The sequence below is a fragment of the Acanthochromis polyacanthus genome, chromosome 14 (genome assembly GCF_021347895.1).
Source record: "Acanthochromis polyacanthus isolate Apoly-LR-REF ecotype Palm Island chromosome 14, KAUST_Apoly_ChrSc, whole genome shotgun sequence".
Classification (NCBI taxonomy): domain Eukaryota; kingdom Metazoa; phylum Chordata; class Actinopteri; family Pomacentridae; genus Acanthochromis; species Acanthochromis polyacanthus.
Genome location: NC_067126.1, coordinates 29,423,771 through 29,447,150, shown reverse-complemented (window position 1 = coordinate 29,447,150; position 23,380 = coordinate 29,423,771). Strand labels below are relative to the sequence as shown.

The 23,380-nt window shown below is 40.8% G+C and overlaps 3 protein-coding genes across 7 annotated transcripts in view; all 3 read left to right on the top strand.

Moving 5' to 3' along the window:
• The first annotated feature begins 339 nt into the window (after window positions 1-339).
• On the top strand, window positions 340-1,874 carry LOC110964761 (high choriolytic enzyme 2-like). Its single transcript, XM_051959049.1, has 5 exons — window positions 340-456; window positions 537-588; window positions 696-755; window positions 836-988; window positions 1,586-1,874. The coding sequence occupies exons 1-5, from the start codon at window positions 385-387 to the stop codon at window positions 1,705-1,707; spliced, it is 459 nt and encodes a 152-aa protein (XP_051815009.1). The 5' UTR covers window positions 340-384; the 3' UTR covers window positions 1,708-1,874.
• Window positions 1,875-3,370: 1,496 nt separating this feature from the next.
• tra2b (transformer 2 beta homolog) lies at window positions 3,371-9,053 on the top strand. Of its 5 annotated transcripts, none has more exons than XM_051959096.1 (9): window positions 3,382-3,529; window positions 5,655-5,890; window positions 6,248-6,390; window positions 6,521-6,683; window positions 6,896-7,084; window positions 7,179-7,294; window positions 7,713-7,835; window positions 8,574-8,644; window positions 8,739-9,053. In XM_051959096.1, the coding sequence occupies exons 4-9, from the start codon at window positions 6,651-6,653 to the stop codon at window positions 8,747-8,749; spliced, it is 543 nt and encodes a 180-aa protein (XP_051815056.1). In that variant the 5' UTR covers window positions 3,382-3,529; window positions 5,655-5,890; window positions 6,248-6,390; window positions 6,521-6,650; the 3' UTR covers window positions 8,750-9,053. The 5 variants fall into 5 exon arrangements, with proteins under 5 accessions (XP_022069265.1, XP_022069264.1, XP_022069262.1 ...); XM_051959097.1 differs by having other exon boundaries at window positions 5,655-5,914; XM_022213573.2 differs by lacking the exon at window positions 5,655-5,890 and having other exon boundaries at window positions 3,371-3,529.
• Window positions 9,054-9,183: 130 nt separating this feature from the next.
• igf2bp2a (insulin-like growth factor 2 mRNA binding protein 2a) overlaps window positions 9,184-23,380 on the top strand; it is a 67,360-nt gene continuing 53,163 nt past the window's right edge. Inside the window, 3 exon segments of the mRNA XM_051959098.1 lie at window positions 9,184-9,823; window positions 12,799-12,979; window positions 14,227-14,287. Coding sequence (XP_051815058.1) covers window positions 12,802-12,979; window positions 14,227-14,287 — 239 coding nt within the window. The 5' untranslated portion in view covers window positions 9,184-9,823; window positions 12,799-12,801.

Here is a 23,380-nt window from a genome sequence, read left to right as displayed (position 1 = left end):
AGTCAGTGTCAAATTGCCGGTCTGCTGGTCTGGGTGGACAGTTATTCTCACGATGGCAGCAGCTGAGTTGTTGCACGTCCAACAGCAAAACACGTTTAGGCGTCTCATTGCTGAAAGTGCTGAATCTTGCATGCGATAACTACAGGGCACAAGTGAAGGTCAGCATCGGGCCCACCTGTTATGGATCAGTAGTGGACTTGAGTAAATTACACACAGTGGCTGATGAGAGCTCTTAATCATGCTTCATCATAGAATCGGGGCCCAATCAGACCAGAGCAGAGGAGGAGAAGTGGGTATATAGATTCATTGGAGGTGTGGAGTTCACTGAGCTGTTGCACTGGAAGGCTGCGGACTGAAGCTGGTAAACCAGTCAGGAACACAACAATGCATTCTGCCATGATGCTTCTGGGTGTCTTATTTGGGTTGTTGGCCCAGGCGAGCACGCTACCTGTCAAGGTCAGTATCAAGATAAAATGGAAAATGCCTCTTTTAGTTTTGTCTGGCAAAATATGTTAACATGCTCTTTTGTATGACAGAACTCCACTGGTGTACATGAGGGGAAGCTGAGGTTGAAAAGGAAATACTCAGGTAGGCTCTTGGAAGAAATTACTTTTACACGCACTTCAACCTTCTTGTAAATAACACTCTGCATTTTTATTTATAGGACTTAAATATTTCTCTGTTTTTGTGTTCAGATGAAGTCCATGACCATGATGAAATGACCGCAATGGACCAAATCCTGGTAGTCAATAGCAGTAAGTAACCTGTAATTTAATTAAAAATGTACTCATTTAAGTGTTAAAATGCTCCTGTTGAATGCTTATTTTCTTACCAGGGATGCGAGCCCCTAGAGGACTGTCATTCAGAGAGGGAGATATTGCCACTTCATACATACGGAGCGCCATAAACTGCCCCGGCAACGCCTGTCTGTGGCCTAAAGCAGTGGATGGATTTGTTTATGTGCCCTTTATCATTTCTCCATTATATGGTATGAAGCTTCAGATTTAAAGCGGCATTACAAAGATCCTTGTATATTTTTAACCCTCGTGTCAAAATTGACCTGTTTCAAAGTTTGAAAATGTGGAGAAAAAAAATATTTTCACAGTGAAACTTTTGATGTCCACATTTTCAACATTTTTAGGAAATCTTTGAACATTTTTTGGTGGAAAAAAGAAATGTTAAAATTGTTTCTTAAGAACATTCACATAAAAATCAACTAAAATCCAGCTGGATTTTTGGTTGATTTTATGTGAGTGTTCTTAAGGAAAATATCAGAAGTTTTACTGATATATATGTAATCACTTTAGATATTTTTAGGATTTTTTTGAAGATTTTTTAGAATTTTTTTGAAAATATTTACAAGAATTTTCTTGCCAAATTTGTTTTTTTTTAATAAAACTTTTAAGGGAAACTTATGGAATTATTGGAATTTTCTTCCTGAAAGTTTTGCAAATTTTCTGAAATTTGGGGAATTTTTTACTGAATTTTTGAATTTATTTCAGACAAGAAAACAATATTTTTTGGTGCCCGTAAATAAGACAACAGGAGGGTAAATTTAACGTTTTGTTTTTTATTTAAATGGTAGACGACATGGACAGAATCACCATAGAAACTGGGATGCAAGACATTTCCTCTGGAACGTGCATTAAATTTGTTCCACGCACTCATGAATCCAGCTTCCTTGATATTCAGCCTAGATATGGGTGAGCATGACTCCTGTTTATGGCTTCTTATGTTATGATTTTGCATTGCGGTGACGATTTTTTTCTCTGCACCCCAAGCTGCTGGTCGTTCCTGGGACAGACTGGAGGAAGCCAGACGCTGTCGCTGCAGACTCCTGGGTGCATGTGGTCAGGAGTGGCTGCCCACGAGTTGATGCATGCCCTCGGCTTTGTGCACGAGCAGTCCCGCTCAGACCGAGACCACTATGTCACAATTGTCTGGAAAAACATCATGCCAGGTAAGAATGAAAAATCGCCTCTTAACATCATGTTTTTTTCCATTTTTTTCCATTCTCAATGTATTCTTCTTTCTGTTTTGACAGACCATATGCATAACTTCAGGAAACAGCTGACAAACAATCTTAACAGCCCATATGACTACAACTCTGTCATGCATTATGGCCGGTGAGCAGCTCTTTTAGGCAACTTAAGCACACATATTTAATGTTTATGCCAAGACATGACTGGATCATATACTTTATGCATCTCTGGTTCAGATACGCCTTCTCAGAAGATGGTGGCCCAACCATTATCCCCAAACCAGATCCTTACATTCCCATTGGCCAAAGAGATGGACCCAGTGCACTTGATCTTCATAAAATAAATGTCCTATATAACTGTGGTAGGTTAACTTACACATAAACTGACAATAACTGTAAAAAAAAAAAAAACCATTCAAAATTACTGACTGGATGTTTTCTCTGTTTCCCTCTATAGGTACCAATGAGTAACTGGGCAGCTGTCAAGTCCTGCCAGATGTGGAAAATAGTTTGTCATAAGTTCTTGAATAGATAAAAAAGTGCAACATTAACTTAAGCTAAGCTACAACAGTATCCCTGTGTTCTTTTAGATTGTTTTTATTCACCTTTCAGTTCAATCTACTAATCAGCTATAAATTTGTCATGAGGTGAAATAGTCAACCTGCCTGGCTGCATTATTTTTTTAATATAACTAAAAGGCCAAACACAAGACTGACCAGTTTTTATCTGCCTGCTGACACCATTTAGATCACTGCATCCAATCTCTCCATGAAGTTGTGCCATTTTCTGTCTCCCTCTCAGCTTCTGCTCATTTTAAATAAAGAAAATGCAACAGTAACACCAGTGGTCTGGCTTGCATATAATTTTTCCTTATGAAAATTTTCATTATTATTCATAGGTTTTCTGATATCCAGCTGCACCAAACTGAACTTCACTCTTATTCTCTGCAGATTTCTCTGAAAATGACAAATCCTTTCACAATGAAGATGGTTTACACTTAATATATGTGAAAATAGGAAGTACGCACTATTCTAATTTCTACAATGTATAAAAGTCAGGGCGAAATTAATTAGTGTCCAGTATATTGCAGTTTTAAAAATCTGCTATGTTATTAAGACATATACCGATAGGAAATATTAATAAACATTCTGAAACGCTTCCTTGCCATTTTTTAAATTACCTTTTGTATGTGTCTAATTTCCTGTTTGATTTGTGATGCTGCCACTTGAATGGCAATTTAAGCTGAAGTACTTGCAGGTTGTTTAAATAGAGATTCAGTTTTTTGTGCTTTATTCATTTTTTAAAAATTAGCTTCGTTAAGGTAATTATAAAAGTACACGATGTAGACATGTACAGTAAGTGTAAACTGTGGCCATGTGCCCGCAGGATCCACACTGAGAGGACCTGAGGGAGGAGCTAACCTCTACAGTAACACATAAACACACGCTGTAGCTCGTAGTTAGCTTAGCGGGTTAGCACCCCGGCTTAGTAGCTGTTATTTTGATATATTCATTGCCACTAGATATGGGCGATAACGACAAAGGACGGGTACGTATTAGCTGAGTTTGGGCTCTGTTTTCGTAATGTTTTCATGATTGTAGTGCTTGTATGTGTCGTTTACTGCAATTGTAATGTCTGTACTGTGTTGGCTAATGCTGCTTAGCTTAGTTTATCTCAGCCATCCATGCGAATATTGTCATTTATTTAATCATGTTAAACGTGCAGTTTGAGTAGTCAATATTAGATAAATGCATGAACAACGAGTAATTGTGTATAGTCGCTAGCTAGCTGGATCAAGCTAGCTAGTCAGTGGTAGCGAGGCCTCAGGCTGCGTCTGTATGAAGGGAGCTGTATGTAAATGGGTTCAGACAAGACGTTTAGCTAAACCAACAAATAATAAAAAACTTTTTGCATCTTTTAAGCAGTATTTTTTGTTAAATGTATCTTTTTTTTTATTTCTTGCACCTAATTTTAGCGTTTAGTGTTGGCAAATTGCCTTGTAAAAGCAGTCAGACTTGTTCACCTTGAGTATAACTGTGTGCAGAAACCGAAATAAGCATCGTGTTATGTCGATATAAATCCCAAAGAAATTAATGACGAGCTTTACTCGTGTCAAATGAAGACTTTAAGCATAGTGCATTTGGAGACAGCGTGTAATATTTGTTAAAATACGTTTGCTAACATTAATATTTGAGTGTCTCTGTGGGTTTCTCTCGTGTTTTGGGCGCGGCAACATGTGTCAGTCTAGCGACATATTTGAGTTGAATATTTTTCCAGTATAAATCGAACGACCTCAAGATTTCTCCTTATTCATTTGTATTAATAACTCACTCATTCAGCTCTTGCATGTCAATAAAATCCTGGCAGCTTACTGATATCTGACTCGAATGTAAGTCTGCTTAATGCCCCAGTCAGTTGACTGACCATTGTTTCTGCACATCTTTGACAACAGCTTGCTTTGGTTAATAAAACATTTTGCAATACTTTACCTCATATACTGTACTTCGTAAAGGCCAGACTTTGAAGATAATTCTGTTTGTTGAGCATGACTTTGAAACCTGGCCTGCATCACCTTGTACGTGCTTGCAAGAATTACAGGCCTGTTTAAGCATGATATGCAAAAGGGCAAATGTAATTCAAATCTGAGATGCAAGAGATTAGTGTGTGTGTCTGAGGAGAACCCTGCATCGGAAACATGTTTTCAAGAGGCGGAGTGCTCCTCGCTGTCCACAGCTGACTTAATTTTGTCAAATGTTTTACCCACCGGCCTCTTCAAGGATAATCACTCCATTTAATCTATGAGTTTCAACTGCATGTTAACCATCCTTGTTTATTTTAAGTAAATAAACAATCCAATGTCGCAACAATTAAGTATTTCTGTGACATAATTGCTCATGCTTTGCATAGCTACAGTATATGATTTTAGGATTAGTCCTCCAGGTTTCAGGTCTGTTTTAAGTAGTTTAATACAAATGAGAAGCAGCTGCATCTTGAGGTCGTTTGAGCTACGTTTTACTGAAATATGTGTGGGGGGCGACCATGAAGGGGCTGTTGATTGAGTTTCTTCCTGCAAATAAATTTTTCACATTCAGTGTTTTGATGTACACTGTATTGCCTTAAAGGTCACTTGACTGAAATTATGTCCACAGTATCAGTGTAAGCACAAGAAAATGTGTTTATTGAAAAATATGTGCTGCTATAAAAATGAAAGGTAACTGTGTAAGCAATGCTCATGCCATCTTGTGAATATATACAGTAAATGTAACGTAGATGACCGTATTGTTTCGGCTTTCTGACACAGACGGCCTCAGGTGTCTGTCTTCCTTCTCAAGTCAAAAGACAACCAGGGTGGAAAATCACATGAACATGTGTTCACATGCTTACCTTTGAATTTTTGCAGCTGTCGAGATTATTACACCTCCCTTTATTCATTATTGTTCACATCTTTGATATTTTATTTATTTTCAATTCTAACCGAAAGTGACCACTAGGGCATAACAATGACTGTAGAACCACTGAAAGTGAAATATTTATAATTCTGAACACTGACAATAATGCATAATGTGGTCTTAAAAGTTCCCTTTCATGTCATAAGATCGTAATAACATTGACTTAAGTTGGAAAAGCGTGCAATTGTAGTCATATATTCTTCATCCTTTTCTTTTTCATAAAGGTTAAGATTGGACGAAGAAAATACGGAAGAAGTCTCATGTCCTCTTTATTTTCAATAATATCAAGCTCAGATGTGTGAAGCTGAATTGTTGAATGCATGCTAAAACATGACGAGGGAAGAAGTATGGGCAGTGTGTGAGATGGGGGAAGTAAGAAGAAGTAAGACAATTGAAGAAAGAAGAATAATGTGAAGTAATGAAGTTACAGAAATGAAGTTCAGGAAGTAATCTGGATAAGGTCACTGCGCTAAGTAACCTTCTGGTCTGTTTGTCAAATGCGTGCATGTACTTGTTATTGAATACAACATATTAGTTTAAATGAATTTTATTTCACCATTGACAGATTTCTATTTTTTTCACCATGATGACTAACATACTGATTAATGTAATCATATTGATATCACACTATTCATGACTACACAAAATAGCATTAACCTGCATTCCTAATTCACAATCTTGAATTCTGTTTCTTTACTACACTCGTCACAGGATAGTCGTAATTTTTAACTACATAGAGATGTTTTGGCAAATTTCTCCATTTGTCACTTTATTGGTGCTAATAACAAGTTTGTTGGTGTGTGTGTGGTTCCTTCAGGAGTCTCGCTCCGTATCCCGGAGCGTGAGTCCACGGGGTTCTGGAAAGTCAGCGAGCCGCTCACCAGCTCGTTCGACCCATTCAAAAGATGGCTCCCACTGCTCCCACTCTAAATCTCGATCTCGTTCCAGGTCGAAATCTGGGTGAGTGCCGATTTTCTTTTTTTTTTTTTTGGAGCTATAGCGACATGAAAGTCTTCCTATATGATGCAGCCGTATAAGAATTTGATGGTTAAAGAGCCCATATGATGGAGTGTTGATTCTGTCTCGACAGGTCCCACTCCCACCGTGGCTCACGCAGACACTACAGCCGATCTCGCTCCCGCTCAAGGTCATATCGGCGCCGATCTCACAGTAGGTCCTACAGTGGAGAGCGTCGACGCAGGAGCCATAGTCGCTCACCCATGTCCAATCGCCGCAGGCACATCGGGAATCGTGTAAGTGCTCAGTGGGTTTTGTTTTTAAAGAAGCTATCAGCGTTTCCTGCATTCTTGCAGGGTGTCTGAATACATCCGTCTTAGTTCCAAAACGTTGCTTGCTCAGAATTTTAAGTTGTGCATGCAATCTAAAAATGGAAGCTAGATTGTTTTGATGGATGATTGCATCAGAAAATGATCACATCAGAAGCTTAATATCTTTAAAACTGCAGGCAAATCCAGATCCCAACTGTTGCCTGGGAGTGTTTGGCCTGAGCTTGTACACCACAGAGAGAGATCTGAGGGAAGTCTTCTCTAAATACGGCCCCCTGGCGGACGTCTCTATTGTGTATGACCAGCAGTCGAGGCGCTCCAGGGGCTTTGCCTTTGTTTACTTCGAGAACACAGATGATGCTAAAGAGGTATAAGAATATGAGTTAATATAATCCCGTCAGACCTGTTTTTAAAAGATTCTCTCGGTCTGCAGGTGTAATTTATCTGCTTGGTCACTGTCAGGCAAAGGAACGAGCCAATGGCATGGAGCTGGATGGGCGTAGAATTAGGGTAGACTTCTCTATCACAAAAAGACCTCACACCCCGACACCTGGAATCTACATGGGACGGCCGACATAGTAAGTACTTGAAATCCTAATGCCCGTTTTATGTGAAACAATTAAATGTGCTGATAGGAAACACAGCTCTAATCTGTAGCGCTGCTTTAAATCTATTCTTAGAACTAATCTATCAAAGAGGGCGATGAATGATAAATGAGAACTGTTAAGTGGAGGGTCTTTTTGTATTACCTGGAACAATGCTGTTTGCCATGAGGAGCCGTTACTGAAATGTATTTGGAAAGCAGTGTTTAAATTCAATGTATAATCATTCTACTTTAAGTGATAAGAAAATGAGCCGAAGTCATGCAGAGCATTTAGCGTCGGTAGGCAGGTACAATATTGGAAAGGAATATACAGTTTTTAATGGAAGGCATAACTGTACATCTAATGTAACAGGAAGTCAGACTAAATGTCATGTTGTTATTGTGTTACGTAGTGGTGGAGGTGGTCCCAGTGGTCCTCGGCGCTATTCACGTGACTACGACCGTGGATATGATCGTGGATACGACAGAGGCGGCTACGATCGCTATGACGACAGGGACTATTACAGATCGTACAGGTGACTGTCTTAATCTGTTAGTAGTATTTCTTCTAACTAATAATTGATTTACTGACCCTCTGAACCCTGTACAGGTCGGTTTGAAAGGTATCTTTAACAGCAACGATAGATAGATATCATCAGATTTGCATAGTTTTATCTGACCAAGAAACTGTTAAAACAGAACGAATTATTGGATTTTCCACTTTCCAACGATCCTTCTCGCGTTACTTTTGGTTTCAGTCATAAATCTAAGCCTCAAATTGTTGTATTTTATTAAAAAGAAATCACTTTCTTCTATAAATTGGTCCAGATTCTGTAAAAATAAAGTTTTTGGCCTAACTGCAGCCTGTGTTTACAACAGAGCAAATAGGAGACAAGTATGGAAACAAATAATAAATGTCTTTATTAACACCTGTGGTCACTTGGAAAAATGTTGTAAATGTTGATTCTAAGCTTTTTCAAAATGTTGTAAAATGTGAATAATTATTAAAATACTACTTTTTGCTTTTCTTATGATTTGTGCCATTATAACTCGCATGAAAGACATTTTTAATTTTAGCCAGCGTTGTGATATTTCCATACAGAGGTAGGACTTAATATTGCAGTGAAAATGAGCCCAGAGTGAGTAGAAATGTGACCCTCCTCCCCAAAAATTGTTCAGAAACTGCTTTGGGGTCTGTTTTCCAGTTTGTTGTTAGATTCCACTCTGGAGCTGATAAAAATGGATAAAAGAAAACCGTTATTGTCTTGTTTCAGAAGACGTTCTCCATCACCGTACTACAAAGGGGCTTACAGATCTCGGTCCAGATCACGTTCTTATTCTCCCCGTAAGTCCTTCCCATAAATTATCAGCTTTTTTTTTTTATCCAACAGGTTGCAGTGTGTTGGAGTTTTGTCTAACTGCTCTGTTTCGTTTCACAGGCCGATATTGACCCTTTCTGTCAAGCAAAAACCCTCTTTCCATCCCAAACAGGAAGTGTTTCTGAGAGACATGATTGACCTCAGAGTAGATCTTTTTTCTTAAGGTGATCATCACACTACTGTTTGCTCATATACATGACCAGTAACACTATACAGACATCAGTTGTGAAGCATACCTCTCATGTTTTTAATTGTTAATGTATAGACTACACTTGTTGTAAATGTTTTATTACTGTTTGATTAATGTTGTAGACAAACTGAGTAAAAATTAATCTTTAAACAGATTAAAAGGGAGATGCATTTTTTTTTCCCCCACTTTGATTTGTGTCCTTCCTGAGAGCCCCTCTGCTTCCTACAATATGTTATTGCAACGCTGCTGTAACACAGACACGATTATGTATTATGGTAATGGGGTAATGTATGCACAATTTAATTATTTTTTCACAGCTTTAACAATATACCGTGACATGCATTTGCAATGATTTTGAGAGCTTCACACTATTAAATTTCAAATGAATGAATGTGATGGGAAGGCATGAGCTCACATCAGGTCTGAAAGGCTCTCCTTTTATAAACTGTAGACAGAAACATTTAATGGTTACTGGTTAAGTTCTTTAATACTCACTATATTACTTATCAAATATAATTGCAAAACTTGTATCAAGTGGCTAATTGCAATTAGTTAGAAAGCTGTTATACCATCCATTTACTGTTTTCTAATCTGCCTGTTGAAAGCCACAGGTCATCAAATCATAGCACAGCTCACCTGCATAGCAGCAGAGAAAGGTCACCTTAGTACAAGTGAGATATGCTTGCAGTATAAAGGGTTAATTTGAAAGTAATGTGTGTAAAAATGTGATTTGGTGGCACTCTGTAACCTTATGAGGAGAGCAAATCCAAGAGTAAATGCAGCTCGACAGCCTGGGTGAACTCGAGTTAATTTCAGAGAGCCGTGGAGCAGCAACTGGCTGGGAGGACCTGAAGTCCAACATCTACCCCTGCTGGTCACAGAGGAGCCCAAACCTGCTCAGCATCCAGAACATACAGTACTTTACAGTACATGGAGATCTGCATAAATTGTCCAAGTAAGTTAATTGTAGTTTTTCGATTTTTGTTGGTGGTGGAAAGGAAAAACACTCCAAGCCCTTAAAAAGTGCAGCAAAAACAGAGTGTATCCTCATAGAGGGTTGGTCCAACCAAATTATTTTTAAAAAATGTCTTTTTTACTTATCTAGAGCGCGATCAAGGCATGCAGATAATTTTTCTTTTATTTGTTCATACTTTACAACATCCGTCTTGAGATTTCTCCCTTCACCCCCAATACCATTGAGATGAATGGATTTCATTTATGATGCGTGTAACACACTGAAAAGAAAAGCTTTATTTGGTTTGTAATTTGGTTACATTAACCCCTAAATAGAAGTAAAATTTGAGCAAAAAAAGCATTACATTTCTATAGTGGAGATACTGGTTGCTAGATTGAAACTGTTCTCTATATTTGCTTCTTTTTTTAAGCATATGTTTTGTGATTTCTGACATAGAACCAAAATAGGAAACTATCAGTTAAACTGCCAGCAGCGACTTTACACTTTGGTTTATTGCACAACATAACAGGAGATTGAACATTTGCCATGTTCCACCACAGACCGTGTTTTATCCCACAAGGGGATATGACGGTACATGAAGAAACCAGTGGGGTGGATGTAAAATGTAAATGTAATTTCCTTTACAACCTAGTTTGTTTTATGAATGTTTCCTTTACGTGATTCCTCTTTCAGCAGTTCTTACTGTGGATTTTGATGCTGTTCTTATCTGTAGCACCCGTGACCATTTATTCCATGTCTTTTCGTAATCAGCACTAATTGCTTTTGCAGTTAGCATTGTAATTTGCATGATTCATAGTAAATTGAACCCTGAATCTTGAAGTAACAAAAGTAAACAATATTGTAAATCGTAAATGAGATGCAATAAATAGGGCTGCTGAAGATTTCTGTGAAGTATTTGTGGGTAATCTTGAAGAAAATTCTCTAACAAATGCTTTAAAGTCTTCAGATGGAGTGTTAAAAGGGGGAGACCAGTGAAAAGACACCAGTAACCACCGTTCCACCCATGACCACACCTTGGAAACTACATAAGCCTATTTATTTCTCTGTTCCACCACAAATCTACATTTATACGTGTAAGCAGCATGTCCTTCAAATGTCACATCCCCTCCAGTCGCAAGTCATTTTCCTTTCAGAGTGGAAATAATTTTTTTGGGCACACGCTGACCTAATTGGGGATAACATATAGCAGGGAAGACTGTTTTTAAAAAGGGCTGTTTACACGGAGACGCAAAAAGCAAGCACGATCAAGTTGAATGCACCAATAGGATGCTGTGAGTCATGTATGTAATATCAGGAGTTGCAAAATGAATGTGGTGATGATCTGGTGTAAATGAATGGGTCACTTGTTTGAATGATGATTCCCGACCGGCAGCAGAAAAGGCCTACAACTACTGTGTTATGTCATCAGGAAAGCAACTAAAGAGCTGTTTTGTAAATAGGCCACAGTTTGGACATTCCTCTGTTCACACACTGACGTAAACAAGGCGAGGAATGGTCACTCCTGCTGCTGGCACTCTCTCCACTACAGTAGGGTGGCAGTAATGTTCCAAGGCACACAGGCCAGTCACATGTAGAAACACTCAATCGCTGTAGGCCAAAGCTCCTCCTCCTCCTCCTTCTCCTCCTCCTAGTGTAGGTACAAGACTCCACATCCATGCATGAGGAGCGCTGCAGCCTTACACTGACATTTCAGCTTTTGTCTGAATTCCGCCTGTGCTTACCTAACTGTGCTTCCCCACCAAACACACCCATCTGCACACACCTACATCGCCAACATCAGCAGCACCACAAAAAGGAGGAGGGAACAAGAAAGGATGCTATACCATGTTTGTAGCCAAGTGGTATGAGCCCACACTGGTTGAGTGACACTGCATGCAGGGTAGTCTACTCCCACATCAAGTGAATGGTTGGAATCCCCTCACCTCTCCTTATCAGCAGCTACAAATAAACATTTGCTCTGTTGTTTTTTTTTTTTGTTTTTTTTGTTTTGGAGCTTGGAGCTATATGCACAGGTTAGAAGTGAAAAGTGTCGTCACCTTTTAATTACAATGTGTGAGCTGAACCAGTGGGGATGATGCAGAAGAAAAAAGCAGGATATTTAATTTCACTACTATTCCTGCAAGGACACAATGTACAATAGTGGTAGGTTTTATTTTAGGTTTCACTTTCTGTATTGCAAACAATCTCTCTTCCATTTAAAAACAAAACTGCTTTGGAATTAAAGCCTAATCCTGCATTATGTTAAGATTATTATTTTTACCTTTTTATTATTATTAGTAGTATTACAGGGTGATATCTCAAACAGGTGTTGGAGCCCTTTGCTCCAATAAAATCCATATTTCTGTGTCGCTCATAAATAAATAAAAGGCGAACTGTGGGGATCAGTGACACTGTTTGAGTCGACAAGTACAGTGACAACGACTTGATTTTCCACACAGTAGCTCTTTTTTTTCACTCCCCTCAGCCTGGAGGGACCCAAGGCACGGCCCTTATTATGATTTGATGAAATAACCCCTCTGCCTCCTTTAAGCCCATCCCTTTGCTCAATGTACCCAGTGATCATCATGCCACTTTCATACCCTGCTGCACTTTCTACGCTGGAAGAGCAGCAGTGATCCCACATGCACCTCCAAACATTTTTTTTTCTTGTGATTTTAAGGGAGATTTTATTTAGAGGCGGCGCTTGTTGGCTCCAGAGTAGCGCCGTAACGACACTTTTTCCCCCAGTCCCTGTTAAAAGAGTTTGACCAGGGCCAGAGTTGGTGCTGGGGGGTCGCCTATAGCTTAGTAATAACCTGGGGGGTGATTGCTGCGTTGTTGTTTTTTTAAATCCCAGCAGATTTTTTTTATATATATATTTTATTTTTTATTTTTATTTTTTCTACTTCTCTGCATATCGGCACTCTAAAGATCTGATACCCCCTTCGAGATTTTTTTTCTTTCCCCCTTTTCAGATCATGAACAAACTATATATCGGGAATTTAAGTCCTTCGGTCACTGAGGAGGACTTGAAGCAGCTCTTTAGGGAGAAGAACCTTCCAGTGCCCGACAAGATCCTACTGAAAAACGGCTATGCTTTTGTGGACTTCCCCGATCAGAACTCGGCCATAAAGGCTATAGAGATTCTTGGTAATGGTAAGTGTGGATTTTTTGATAAGTGATGCTGCTTGGTGACAAGGGGGGAGAAATTTCACAGCGAGTCCAAAACTGCAAGATGAGGTTAAGGAGGAAAAAAAACACGCAGGTCAGGGTGTCCGAAATGTGAAATATTAACCCATCTGCTTGTGGCATTTCTTTTTAATTCTGTTGTTATTGTTGCTCGGGACAGTGTGTGTGTTGTGTTTTTTTCTCCTCTTTAGCGATCACATCCGTGTGCCATGAGAGTTTTAGATGAACGCTCAGTCATGCACGCTTCAAGAAAAATTGGATAAATTATCGATCACAGGACACACTCGGGGCTTTAGTGGCCGTTTGCTTAAAGAAAACACGAGCCGTCGTAACGCAATTTTACGCGCACAATAACCTATATTTTGGAGATTCCGATAGTGCGGGGCGCTACTTTGCAATCACCCGCTGGAATGTATGGGATGGTCTGATGGTTCGGGTAGGCATAATTATTTTTCACTTATTTTTTATCTTGATTTTATTGAAGAGAGCAGAGCGGAGCGAGCGCGGAAAACTTGTCAGATCCATGTTCCTCTGATGTCTGGCTATGTTTTTACGAGGTGTCTTGGAGGTGGGTCATGGGGGTCCAGAGGAAAGAGCTAATAAACAGGTAGCTGAGGGGGGACGAGGTGAGACGCTAATTCCGTGCTGCGCCAGGCCACTCATAGTAACGAAAAGCCCGTGCTCAAAGCCTCGCCGAGGAGCGCTTCAGAAAAAAAAATCCAACCAAAACCCTCGGCTGGAGGCTCAAACACGGAGAATTAAGAAACACCTACCTAGAATAGAAAGAGTACAAGTCATTCTCCTCTCAAACCAGCTCTTCTTTTGATGTTGCATTCTTTACTGAGAGACAGGAGGAGAAAAAAAAATATCCCTCATTGCACTGTGAGGGTTGTGGGAGTGGAAAGCATGGCTGCCCATTTCCCCCCCAAACACTATATAAGCTTATCAGGTTTTTTCTTTGGCGCCGATACCCTCAATTGTCACCCACAAAATGCCACGGCGTGCGTGCGTTAATGTAAACATATGGAGTTTTTACGCACACGGCGCGCCCCGTTGCACAGGACTTTTTCTTTTTTGGAGGGGCTGGCTGTTTGAATGGGGACGCACCTACTTGGTGAAGTGATTCAAAAGTGTTGCTGTGTAGGCCTGCCAGCTTGTATTGTTACTTTTATGACACGCAGCTAACGTTACACTATCAATTCTCGTCCCTACAGGTAAAGTTGAATTACACGGAAAGGTGATAGAGGTAGACTACTCTGTTCCCAAAAAACTAAGGTAGGCCTACAATCTGACACACACACGTACACACAAATACGCACATACACACACACTCATTGTATCTACGCCTATACTGTGCCCCATGGCAGACTGTGTGTGACCTGTAGGCTTCCGCTGTGAAATATAGCAAGCAGTTTCTCCCACTTTTCCTCGGCTGCTGCTTGTGATTTCGGTGCCACGCCGCCGCCGTGTTGCTTCATGGCGGTGGGGATTTTTTTCTTGCAATTGTGTGGTGATTAAACAAAAGAAAGAAAGCGACAAAAGAGGCAGCTTTTTTTTGTAGTCCCCAACATCCGCAGAACACACGGTGGCTGCTGCCATATCGCGTGATCTGCTGCGAGGCCTATCCCCACTGTAAAACACGGACACACCAAGTGCACACATGCAGTAGCTGGGTCTTAATTGAATTTAACACGCAGACTGCAATCAAACTTTGACATGGATTAAAAATACGCAGGGTGCTGTTTTACTGCTTTGTGGCGCAAGGCAGTTTTTTTGCTGTTTGTTGTCTGCTTTACATGTAGGCGATAAAGTTAGGTTTCATTATTGACTGTAACACCGCAATGCACGACGAGTTGCATACCAATCAACTGTGCCCTGCCTCTGCTTTCTATATGCATGCGTGTGGATGTATGGGAGAGACACGTTGTGTGTGTGCGGGGCGAGGTTTGCTTTCAGCCAATCTATGGGTCAGACCGCCACCACGCCACTGTGCTGTTTTGTGTGTTTTTTGTATCAGATTGGAGTTTACAAACACGAGAAACCCACTATATAATTAGTTGTATGCTTATTTTTATAGAATAATTAAAATCAAGCAGTATTTCCCCGTGCGTAACGCATGACAAAGTCCCTCGTTTTGTGCCACATAATGCTTTCTCCACGCCCTCGACCACGCACGGATCCACCCACTTTCAACAACAATACCTTCAGCTATAGGGAAAGACTACATTGCGTGACAAAAAGGTAAATATTCAAGCCCCTTGTGGAGAAACACGTGACCCATACTTTATACGCTTCCAGCATAGTCCTCCCCCTTCAGTGGAGGCTACACTTTCCTGCATTACAGCACTCGCTCTTTTTCCTCTTTCTTTCCTCTTTTCTGCGCTGTTCAACACTGTAGGGGGAAATCTGTATGTTCAAAATGTCCACTGATCGAGCTGCTGTGTCGTTTCCTCGCTGTATGGCTCGATCTGAAGGCGTTTTGTGAAACTGCAAGGCGCAACATGGTGTAAAAAGCCTGCGCCACTCCCCACAGTTAATGTGCACGTAGGCCATGGCAATGTTGGAGAGCCTCATAATGGCTGCCATGATGGCCCTGCACACTGCACGGCTATAGGCGGACTCAGATGGAGCAAATGTACATACATGTGGCTGCATGTGCCCAATCGACGGAGGGTGCAGCTGCAGGAACCTACGTGCGTCCTCTGAAAAAGGCCTTAAAGCGAAATCTTCGCCATATTAGCGAGCTGTGTTTGAATGCAGCGCAAGATACGTACAGGTGTTCATTTTGAAACACAGAGCGAGTGGAAAGTGGACGTGCGGAGGTGCAACTTCACGTTATTTGTTTTTAAATGGGTCACGATTTCCCACGTAGAGAATTTAATTTAATTTCGAAAACCCCCAAAAAAGTTCGCATGCTTTTGTTCTGAGCTTTAATGGCAGAAACGCTTGCACTAATTGAATTTTTAAAGAATTTAAATGCAAATTTTGGCCCTGCAGTGTGAGATTTAATTGTTTTAATTTATGGAGGTTTAGCTGAAGCAAATATCTCGTGTTTTTTAATGTATAAATGCCATAATTATACGTGCAATTAATAGCTACTGAATAATCAAATTATCTTTACTTTCTTTATGGTGCTTTTCTTTAAAAAAATGTATTTAAATGTTATTGTAAACAGCTGCATGAATTCTGATGGATTTGATTTTAATTCTCTTGTAGCTGTAGTGAGTCCACAGCTAAACAGGGCTTGAGCAGTGAACCAATCATCAGTTTTTCTTTTGTCATTAGGAAGCTGTGTGAGTTTTCTGTCTCATCTTCAGGCCTGCTGGCATTTCTTGGTTTTGTGAGTCTGCTTTAGTTTCAGCTTCTTGTGTTGACTGTTGTTTGTTTATAGCTTGTATTTCTGCTAATAGGTGCATTTGGATTAATAATTAAATTATGTCTGTTTTTACGGACAAAAAAAATTCCGACTGATTATGATGTTGTCTTTGTAGTAGCATTTTGCTTTTCAAAAAGCACTTTATGTGAAGGACTGGGCCTTTTAAATTCTGAATAACCTGGAAAAGATGTTAGTGTGAGTTGATGTGGTTTTGATGTCTTTATTGTCATTTAAATATTATTTCTGCTCCATAATTTTATGTTTTGACAAGTATTCAGTGATTTTAGAAGAATTAAAATGGCTTCTTGATTTAGTTTGTTGAAACTTTTGAAGCCTCTTGTCTCAGTAAATGCTGAATAATAAGTGCTATATTATTTGTCACATTTCAGGAAGATTTTTGTTAAAATTAGAAAGCTTTTCTTTCTGCTTAGAGGAATTGTTTTGGTCACTTTAACAGGTTTTTGACAATGTAGGTAGCTTCATATGAATTATATTGCTGAGAGAACGGCTACTCCAAATTAATTTCATATTTTAATGTTAGTGAGCTTAAACCTAAAACCCATTTCTGGTATGTGTGATTTAATTGTTGTCACATGTGCTTCATATAGAGAATAATTGGAGGTTTAAAATGTAAATAGTTTGTTGCAGAAATAATAAAGACAGTAGAACTCATGAAATAGTTCAGAAAATCAGTAAGTTTGTGTAGAATGATTATTAGAAATATTAATGTGATTATTATTACTGCTTAACATATATGCTTTTAATTTGATAGGAAGAATGAAAACGAGTTTGTTGAAAAAATGTGTTGGTTTGATTGTGAAAATATCTTTCTTGTATTTTTTGCTTATGTTTTTGTATATATTTATATGTATGGTGTGTGTGTGTGTGTGTGTAATAGTGGATTATTTTTACATACAAAATTAAGGAAACAATATTCTTCACCACCTTATTAAGTTCACTTGTTAAGAAAAGCTGAGTCTTTACTCAGGCAACACACAGGGGAGCAAAGTGTGACTTGGTGTTAATTGATATTGGTGCTGCATAAATGATATGCAGTGTTGCTTGACTGTCAAACAGGCGGTGGAGGTGTGGACCGACGGGCTAATGTGAGCCCTCGCTGTGAGCCTGATCAATAGTCAGTTATCAATATGAAGCACATGAAGATGCTGTTGTTGTGGAATAAACACGGTTGAAGCTGCCCTCCTGCACGGTGCACACGTTTGTTTACTTGCTTGTTCAGCTTTTGATAGTGACAAAACCAGACTTTTCTTCTAATTACCTCTCTGCAACTTAACCTGAAGTGAAGACATGCTTTAGAGAAACTTGTGAGCGCTAACTCTTGTGTTACTCTACACTAAGCTGTATTACAGTAAATGCAGGTTGTTCCCTTCATGTACACATTAAATGATCAGCACACTGTTGCTCAGTAAAGAGTGTCCTTTTTTTTCCTACAAAAGGAAACACACCAAGACATGGGTGTAAACATCTGCATTGCACCACAGCAGTGCCCATGCAGATGTGTGTGTTGGGTTGTCAGTGCACACTGAGTCAAAACAGCGAAATACGATAGCCATCAGTTGATCCACTCCGAATCCATTAATACTCCCCAGTTGATCCTGGGTGAAGGGGAAGCTCTCCAATTCAGGCTCCGGTTTTGTCCGGCGTGATAGCAGGAGGCACTGCTCTGCTCTCCTCTAAAGCCACATCCGCTGCACCCTCCTCCTGACTCCTCATGCCTCCCCTCACCTGTCTATGACAAGGGATCGCACAGAGTGATCTATTTTACGGAGCACATGCCCGAGGTGTCTCCCAACTATGCCATTTTCCGCCTTAAAGAGGTTTGCCGGTGTCTTTTTAAACTTGCATTTGCTCTGCTCAGACTACTGACTCATGAAGGCGCGAAAAAGAGAGTACGCTTAATGTTTCATACCAAATTAACTTTTACTCAAACCCTGTGTTGGAAAAAGTAATGGAAAAGAAGATTGTTCTTTGGTATCACTTACAGAAAAAAATAACTATTTACTTGTTATAAATTAGCCTCAGGCTTCTGTTTTGAGTACGTTCAGACCACTGCATTTAAATTTCTGCGCTTTTCCAATGATGCTCGTGGAGTAGTATATTTTCCTCCTGAAGTGATAACAGACTTGTGAGTGCAACAGAGTACATAGCTTAAGGGAGCAGCGAGATTAGATGTGAGAGAATTGTAAATTCATTGCGTGTCTATCAGAGCGGTGGGATCGCTGTTTAAGCTCCCTGAGAGTCGGAAACACCTTTTTTAACAGACACTTGCATGTATATCGCAGCGGCATCTGTAGTGATCCACTACTCTGTAAGCTGTCATTCACATTCCACTGCAACCTGTTGCATGACTAATATGTTACTGCAGCACTACAGTCATTACAAGCAAGACTGAAATAATCAGCGAGATGACTGTGAGGAGCAGTAGTGAGGAGGTGTGGAAGGCGTGGCTGGAATGAGGAGGATTGCTCTGACTCGATGACTTAGCCTCTGACTAAGCACCGAAATATACTCAGAATAAGTAAAACTGCACTGTTCAGAGCCTGGAAGTGGTTTCACCTGAAGGCAAGTGGCACAGTGAGAGCAACAGGCACTGATCAATTAGTTTCATCCAAATCGAAGATGGAGGGTACAATTTTTCTGTCTTTGTTTTGTTTGTGATCTTACCATTATGCATTACCTCTCCCAAGTTCTTATCATTAAATGATTAGAGTAATGGAGAGAGCGCCTATGGTGGCGGCAAAATAAACCCTCATTGATTAGAGATGAGAGCCATAAAGCCTCCTCGTAGCAAGCTAGCGAAGCCAATTTTCTTCCAACGGTCTATAAGAGAATTTGTCCCTGATAATGTATTCTCATCGACTGGCTTCCGTTATAAGAGAAAAAAGTTGTATTCTTGCATTTTCAGTGTCAGCCCTGAATTTATCATGGCTGCAGATTTGCATTTCTAATACACCCTGTGCTCAGTGACACACCTCTCTAGCAGGTATGTATTAGACAGCTAGTTTTGTGTTTTTACAAAGAAAAGTGTGACCACCACCATCCTAATCCTCTAGAGGAAGGCACGACATTGTTTGGAGCAGATGTTTGAGGACGCTGTTTTGCTAAGCAGGGTTTGATGTATTGCTGGACGTGAATATTTAATGAATCATAAATCATGATTATGAGTAACGCAGTTTGTACCCGAGTTCTTTTTGGGGAAGTAATTTGAAGTTGTAACAGCTGCTCTGTGCTGTTTTCTGTGTCCCTCTGTTGCTCAGTCTGTCTCTCCTGTATGAGCAGCATGTAAATATAATGGTTGTTGTGGGTGTTGGTGTTGGGAGGGGGGTGTACATGCACATGTTGACATGTTCACTCATAGCTTCAGGATGGCACTGGAGAGAGAGAGGCGGTGGTGAGTCCCAGCCGGAAGCGTCATGCCAGAGATACAGTTTAAGGTTTCTCACCCCCTCAGCCTGCTGGTCATCCCAGTGGGCGCACGAGGGTGTGGCGTCCATAGAGGGATGGGCAGCTGAGGCGTACAGCAGGTGGCATTTCTCACACAGACAGAGCCCGTCCTTGTCCCATATCATCACCATATAAAACTGCTACCCTGGTACAACTTTAGAGCTCTGATGGGTTTTGAACAGGTGAAAACTCCCAAGGAGCCAATCAAAGAGTGAGCCAGGGGCCCAAATGGTTATATGGAGAGGAAGGCTCTGTGCCGCTGGCCGAGAGCCATGAGCTGGGAATGCTGTCAGCCGGAAGCTTCACCCAGGTCAAATGGTCTCCTTAATCCAGAGGAAACTCTGATGGAGGACTGTAGCGATCCTGACATGCAAATCAGTCGCCCGACCTGGCTATAGGGGCGAAAGACTAGTGTTCTGTCGGACTTTTGGACCTTTGTCAGTGTCTTACCTTACCTTCAAAGTAGGAACGAGGCCAGAGGGCTGCCACCAAATCCTTTCGGAAGTGATTGTCTATTAGAGGGTGATGGACGTTTGCCTTAATAATATTATAGATTGATTACTGGGCCTAACAGGTATGCTGAAGGATCAAAACCTCTGTTCAAAACTACTCTAAAAAGATGCAAAACAACCAGTTATGGACAAATAAGTCGCCAAAAAAGGCAAAAAAAATAACCAAAAGATACACAAAATGACAAAAAAATGAACATTCTCTACAAAGAGATGCTAAATACTCCAAATGCATCACAAATGACTACAACAAAATACAAGACAACTACAAAGAGATACAAATAGACAAAAAAACAAGCTTAAAGAGAAAGGAAACAAGATGCTAAATGACCGCTGCACTTTTTGTTTCTTTATTTAGTCAGCGTGTCTTTGGTGTGTCATTTAGTGATCAGTTTTGTTTCATTTTTGCTTTCACGTGTTCTTCTCTGCAACATAAACAGAAAAGCACACCTGTGGTCTCTGTAGAAATAGTAGTCAGAGAGATAGCCATAGGCAAGCAGGCAACTTTGGGCAAGCTATCTCCAGCAGCTAGTATTGGACGGCTACTGATAACATTTGGTAACGTGGGCAGTGATGAAATCTACTGTGTACACGGCTCCTATCAAAAAGTGCTGTACCCACAGCCGACAAGCCGCAAAACAATGTAGAAAGGCAGGGGAGACACAGGAGACAGGTCAAACAGAAAGTGCACCTAAAAAAAAAGAGAAATGTGTATTTCAACACGAGCGGTTAGTAGAATTTCTCTGGCTGAGATACTGTGAGGAGAAGAACCCGATCCACTCAGTAAATTGTACAGAATGTGGTGTTGCCAGTGCCGGCAATAAAAAGTTTAACAAACTGCAAGCACGAAAGTTTGAAACTGCACAGCATGCAGCACAAGCTATGTAGGGAGTCTTGCATTGCCCGAAAAACAGCTCCTCCTCCCACAGGCTTTCGGCAGAATGGTACCCTGGCAAGTGAGGATGCCGAGCTGTGAGCGAATTTCAACACAACACGTCACATCACCAAAGTGGACGTGCCTTTTACTGTATTCAAATTAGAAATCCTTCTCCAAAAGAAAACTGGGATATTGACAACCCTTCCTCATTTCTTTACGCATATATGTTGTGGTAAAGGAATTTGAAAACTCTTTCTTTAACATTATGCCACAAAACGCGAGCAGCACCACCAAATCTGACACTGATGCCGCCGTCTGAGAAACCTGGTGCCACTAGTTTAGCTGCAGTGTTATCTGGACTTAAAGTGCAGCTATTTGTTGCTATTGTCTCATATTAGGTGCTTATTTAATTTGTTCCATAAAGTAAAAAATGTTTCCTTTAATTTTGTGCCCTTTAATGCAAAGAACCACTTCATTTAAAGCTGCTACTTCATTTACAGATATGCCCCCCATCTTCAAAACTGAGTCTCAGTCTGGCTGAACAGTTCAAAAGTTTGCTAACCTGCATTTGTTCTTCGGAACTGACATAGTGTAATATAAGAATAATATGCGTGGATTGTTTTACAGCGTTTCTCCCTCTTGTAGCTTCTGATCGTCGTTTGATCTACGAGGCTTTTTGATGTCTGCTCTCTGTGAAGAAGCATAGATACAGTATAGTCTTCTGACATTTACAGCGTCTCGATGTGGGAGCAAAAACTGTGCCATTGTGCTCGTGAAACGCGCATGTCCATGTGTGTTTACAGGTCGCGCTGTATTCAGTTCCAACTGTTCCAGGTTAGATTCTCCCCGTTGCCATGGGAACCAGTTTTGAGTGTTTTGCTTAGTTAAAGAAAGAGAGCTCGAACGATGAAGGCTTTCAGGAAAATAAACCCGAAGTGCTCCAGTGCACAGAACACCTCGCGAACTGCAAAAAAAAAAAAAAAAAAGTTCACTGCCGACACCCTGAGATTCACCCCACGGGTGATCGTTATAGCATCTTTTGATATCGCTGTCAAAATGACATGATTACAGCTTAAGTTTGTCATGAACTGCTGTCAGCGTGGGGATCCTGTAATTTCCCTCCATTCCCGAGAGAGTGGACGCAGCCTGCCGGTTATAGCTGCAAGCCCCAGACTGCAGTCCAGCCATGTGTCGGTGGCTCACGCTATGGGCGGTGCAGTGGTGAGAGTGCTGATTTTATATGACAGCGAATACATAGCCGAGTAAGGTGCCTCGAGAAAAAACGCCTGTGCAAAGCTGTTGCTTCACCGAAACCTTCAAGTGCTCATTTTCTTTCCACAAGTGCAGCAGAGAAAAACTGCTGAATGGGCTGTCCATCTATGTCACAGCCGCAGCCCTTTTGTGACCTTTCTTATTCATGAACCCGCTCGCTGCCATCATTTCCATCCTTTTCCATATGTATGCGACGGAAGCTGGAAACCCCACCGCCGCCGCTGCTGCCGCCAGCAGAACAAGACATCTACAGTAGGGTCGGCACACAGCTGAGCCTCCGACACAACCTGGAGCACAGTCTGACCATTGTGCTTCCTCTGTTTCACACCATCTCTGACGGAAGAGGAAGATAGAGGGAGAACTTCCGAGTCAGAGATGAGCATATCCCACATGCATGCCTATGCTTTCCTCTCAGTGTGTGTGTGTGTGTGCTGGTATGTTTCTGCTCCTGCACTGCTGATAGAGGGCAGCATTTCTTCCCCCGTCGGTGAGGCTTGCTGGCTCCCTGTGTGAGGCTCTTCTCTCTTAGAAGGCTGTGAGAGGTTTGCTAGGTTTTCTGGCTGCTGACTTATCATCTCATTTTTTCCTCCCCTTAATGGGTTTACTGTACAACCTCCTCTCCCTAAATCCAGCCACCTCTACCAACTGGTCGCTCGACATAAAAATATCCCAACATACACGGAGCGGCATGAATCTCTACAATCACATTTCAGCCATAAACACATTAAGGCTGAGTCCCTCATTCTTCCCTCTAATCTCCTTTAAACCTATGATATCATACCACTTCAAAATGTTGAGTGGGATGATGCCATTTCCAGATGATTTCAAGAACAGCAGCTCACATCAACCCTCTGAACCCCAAAAATCTG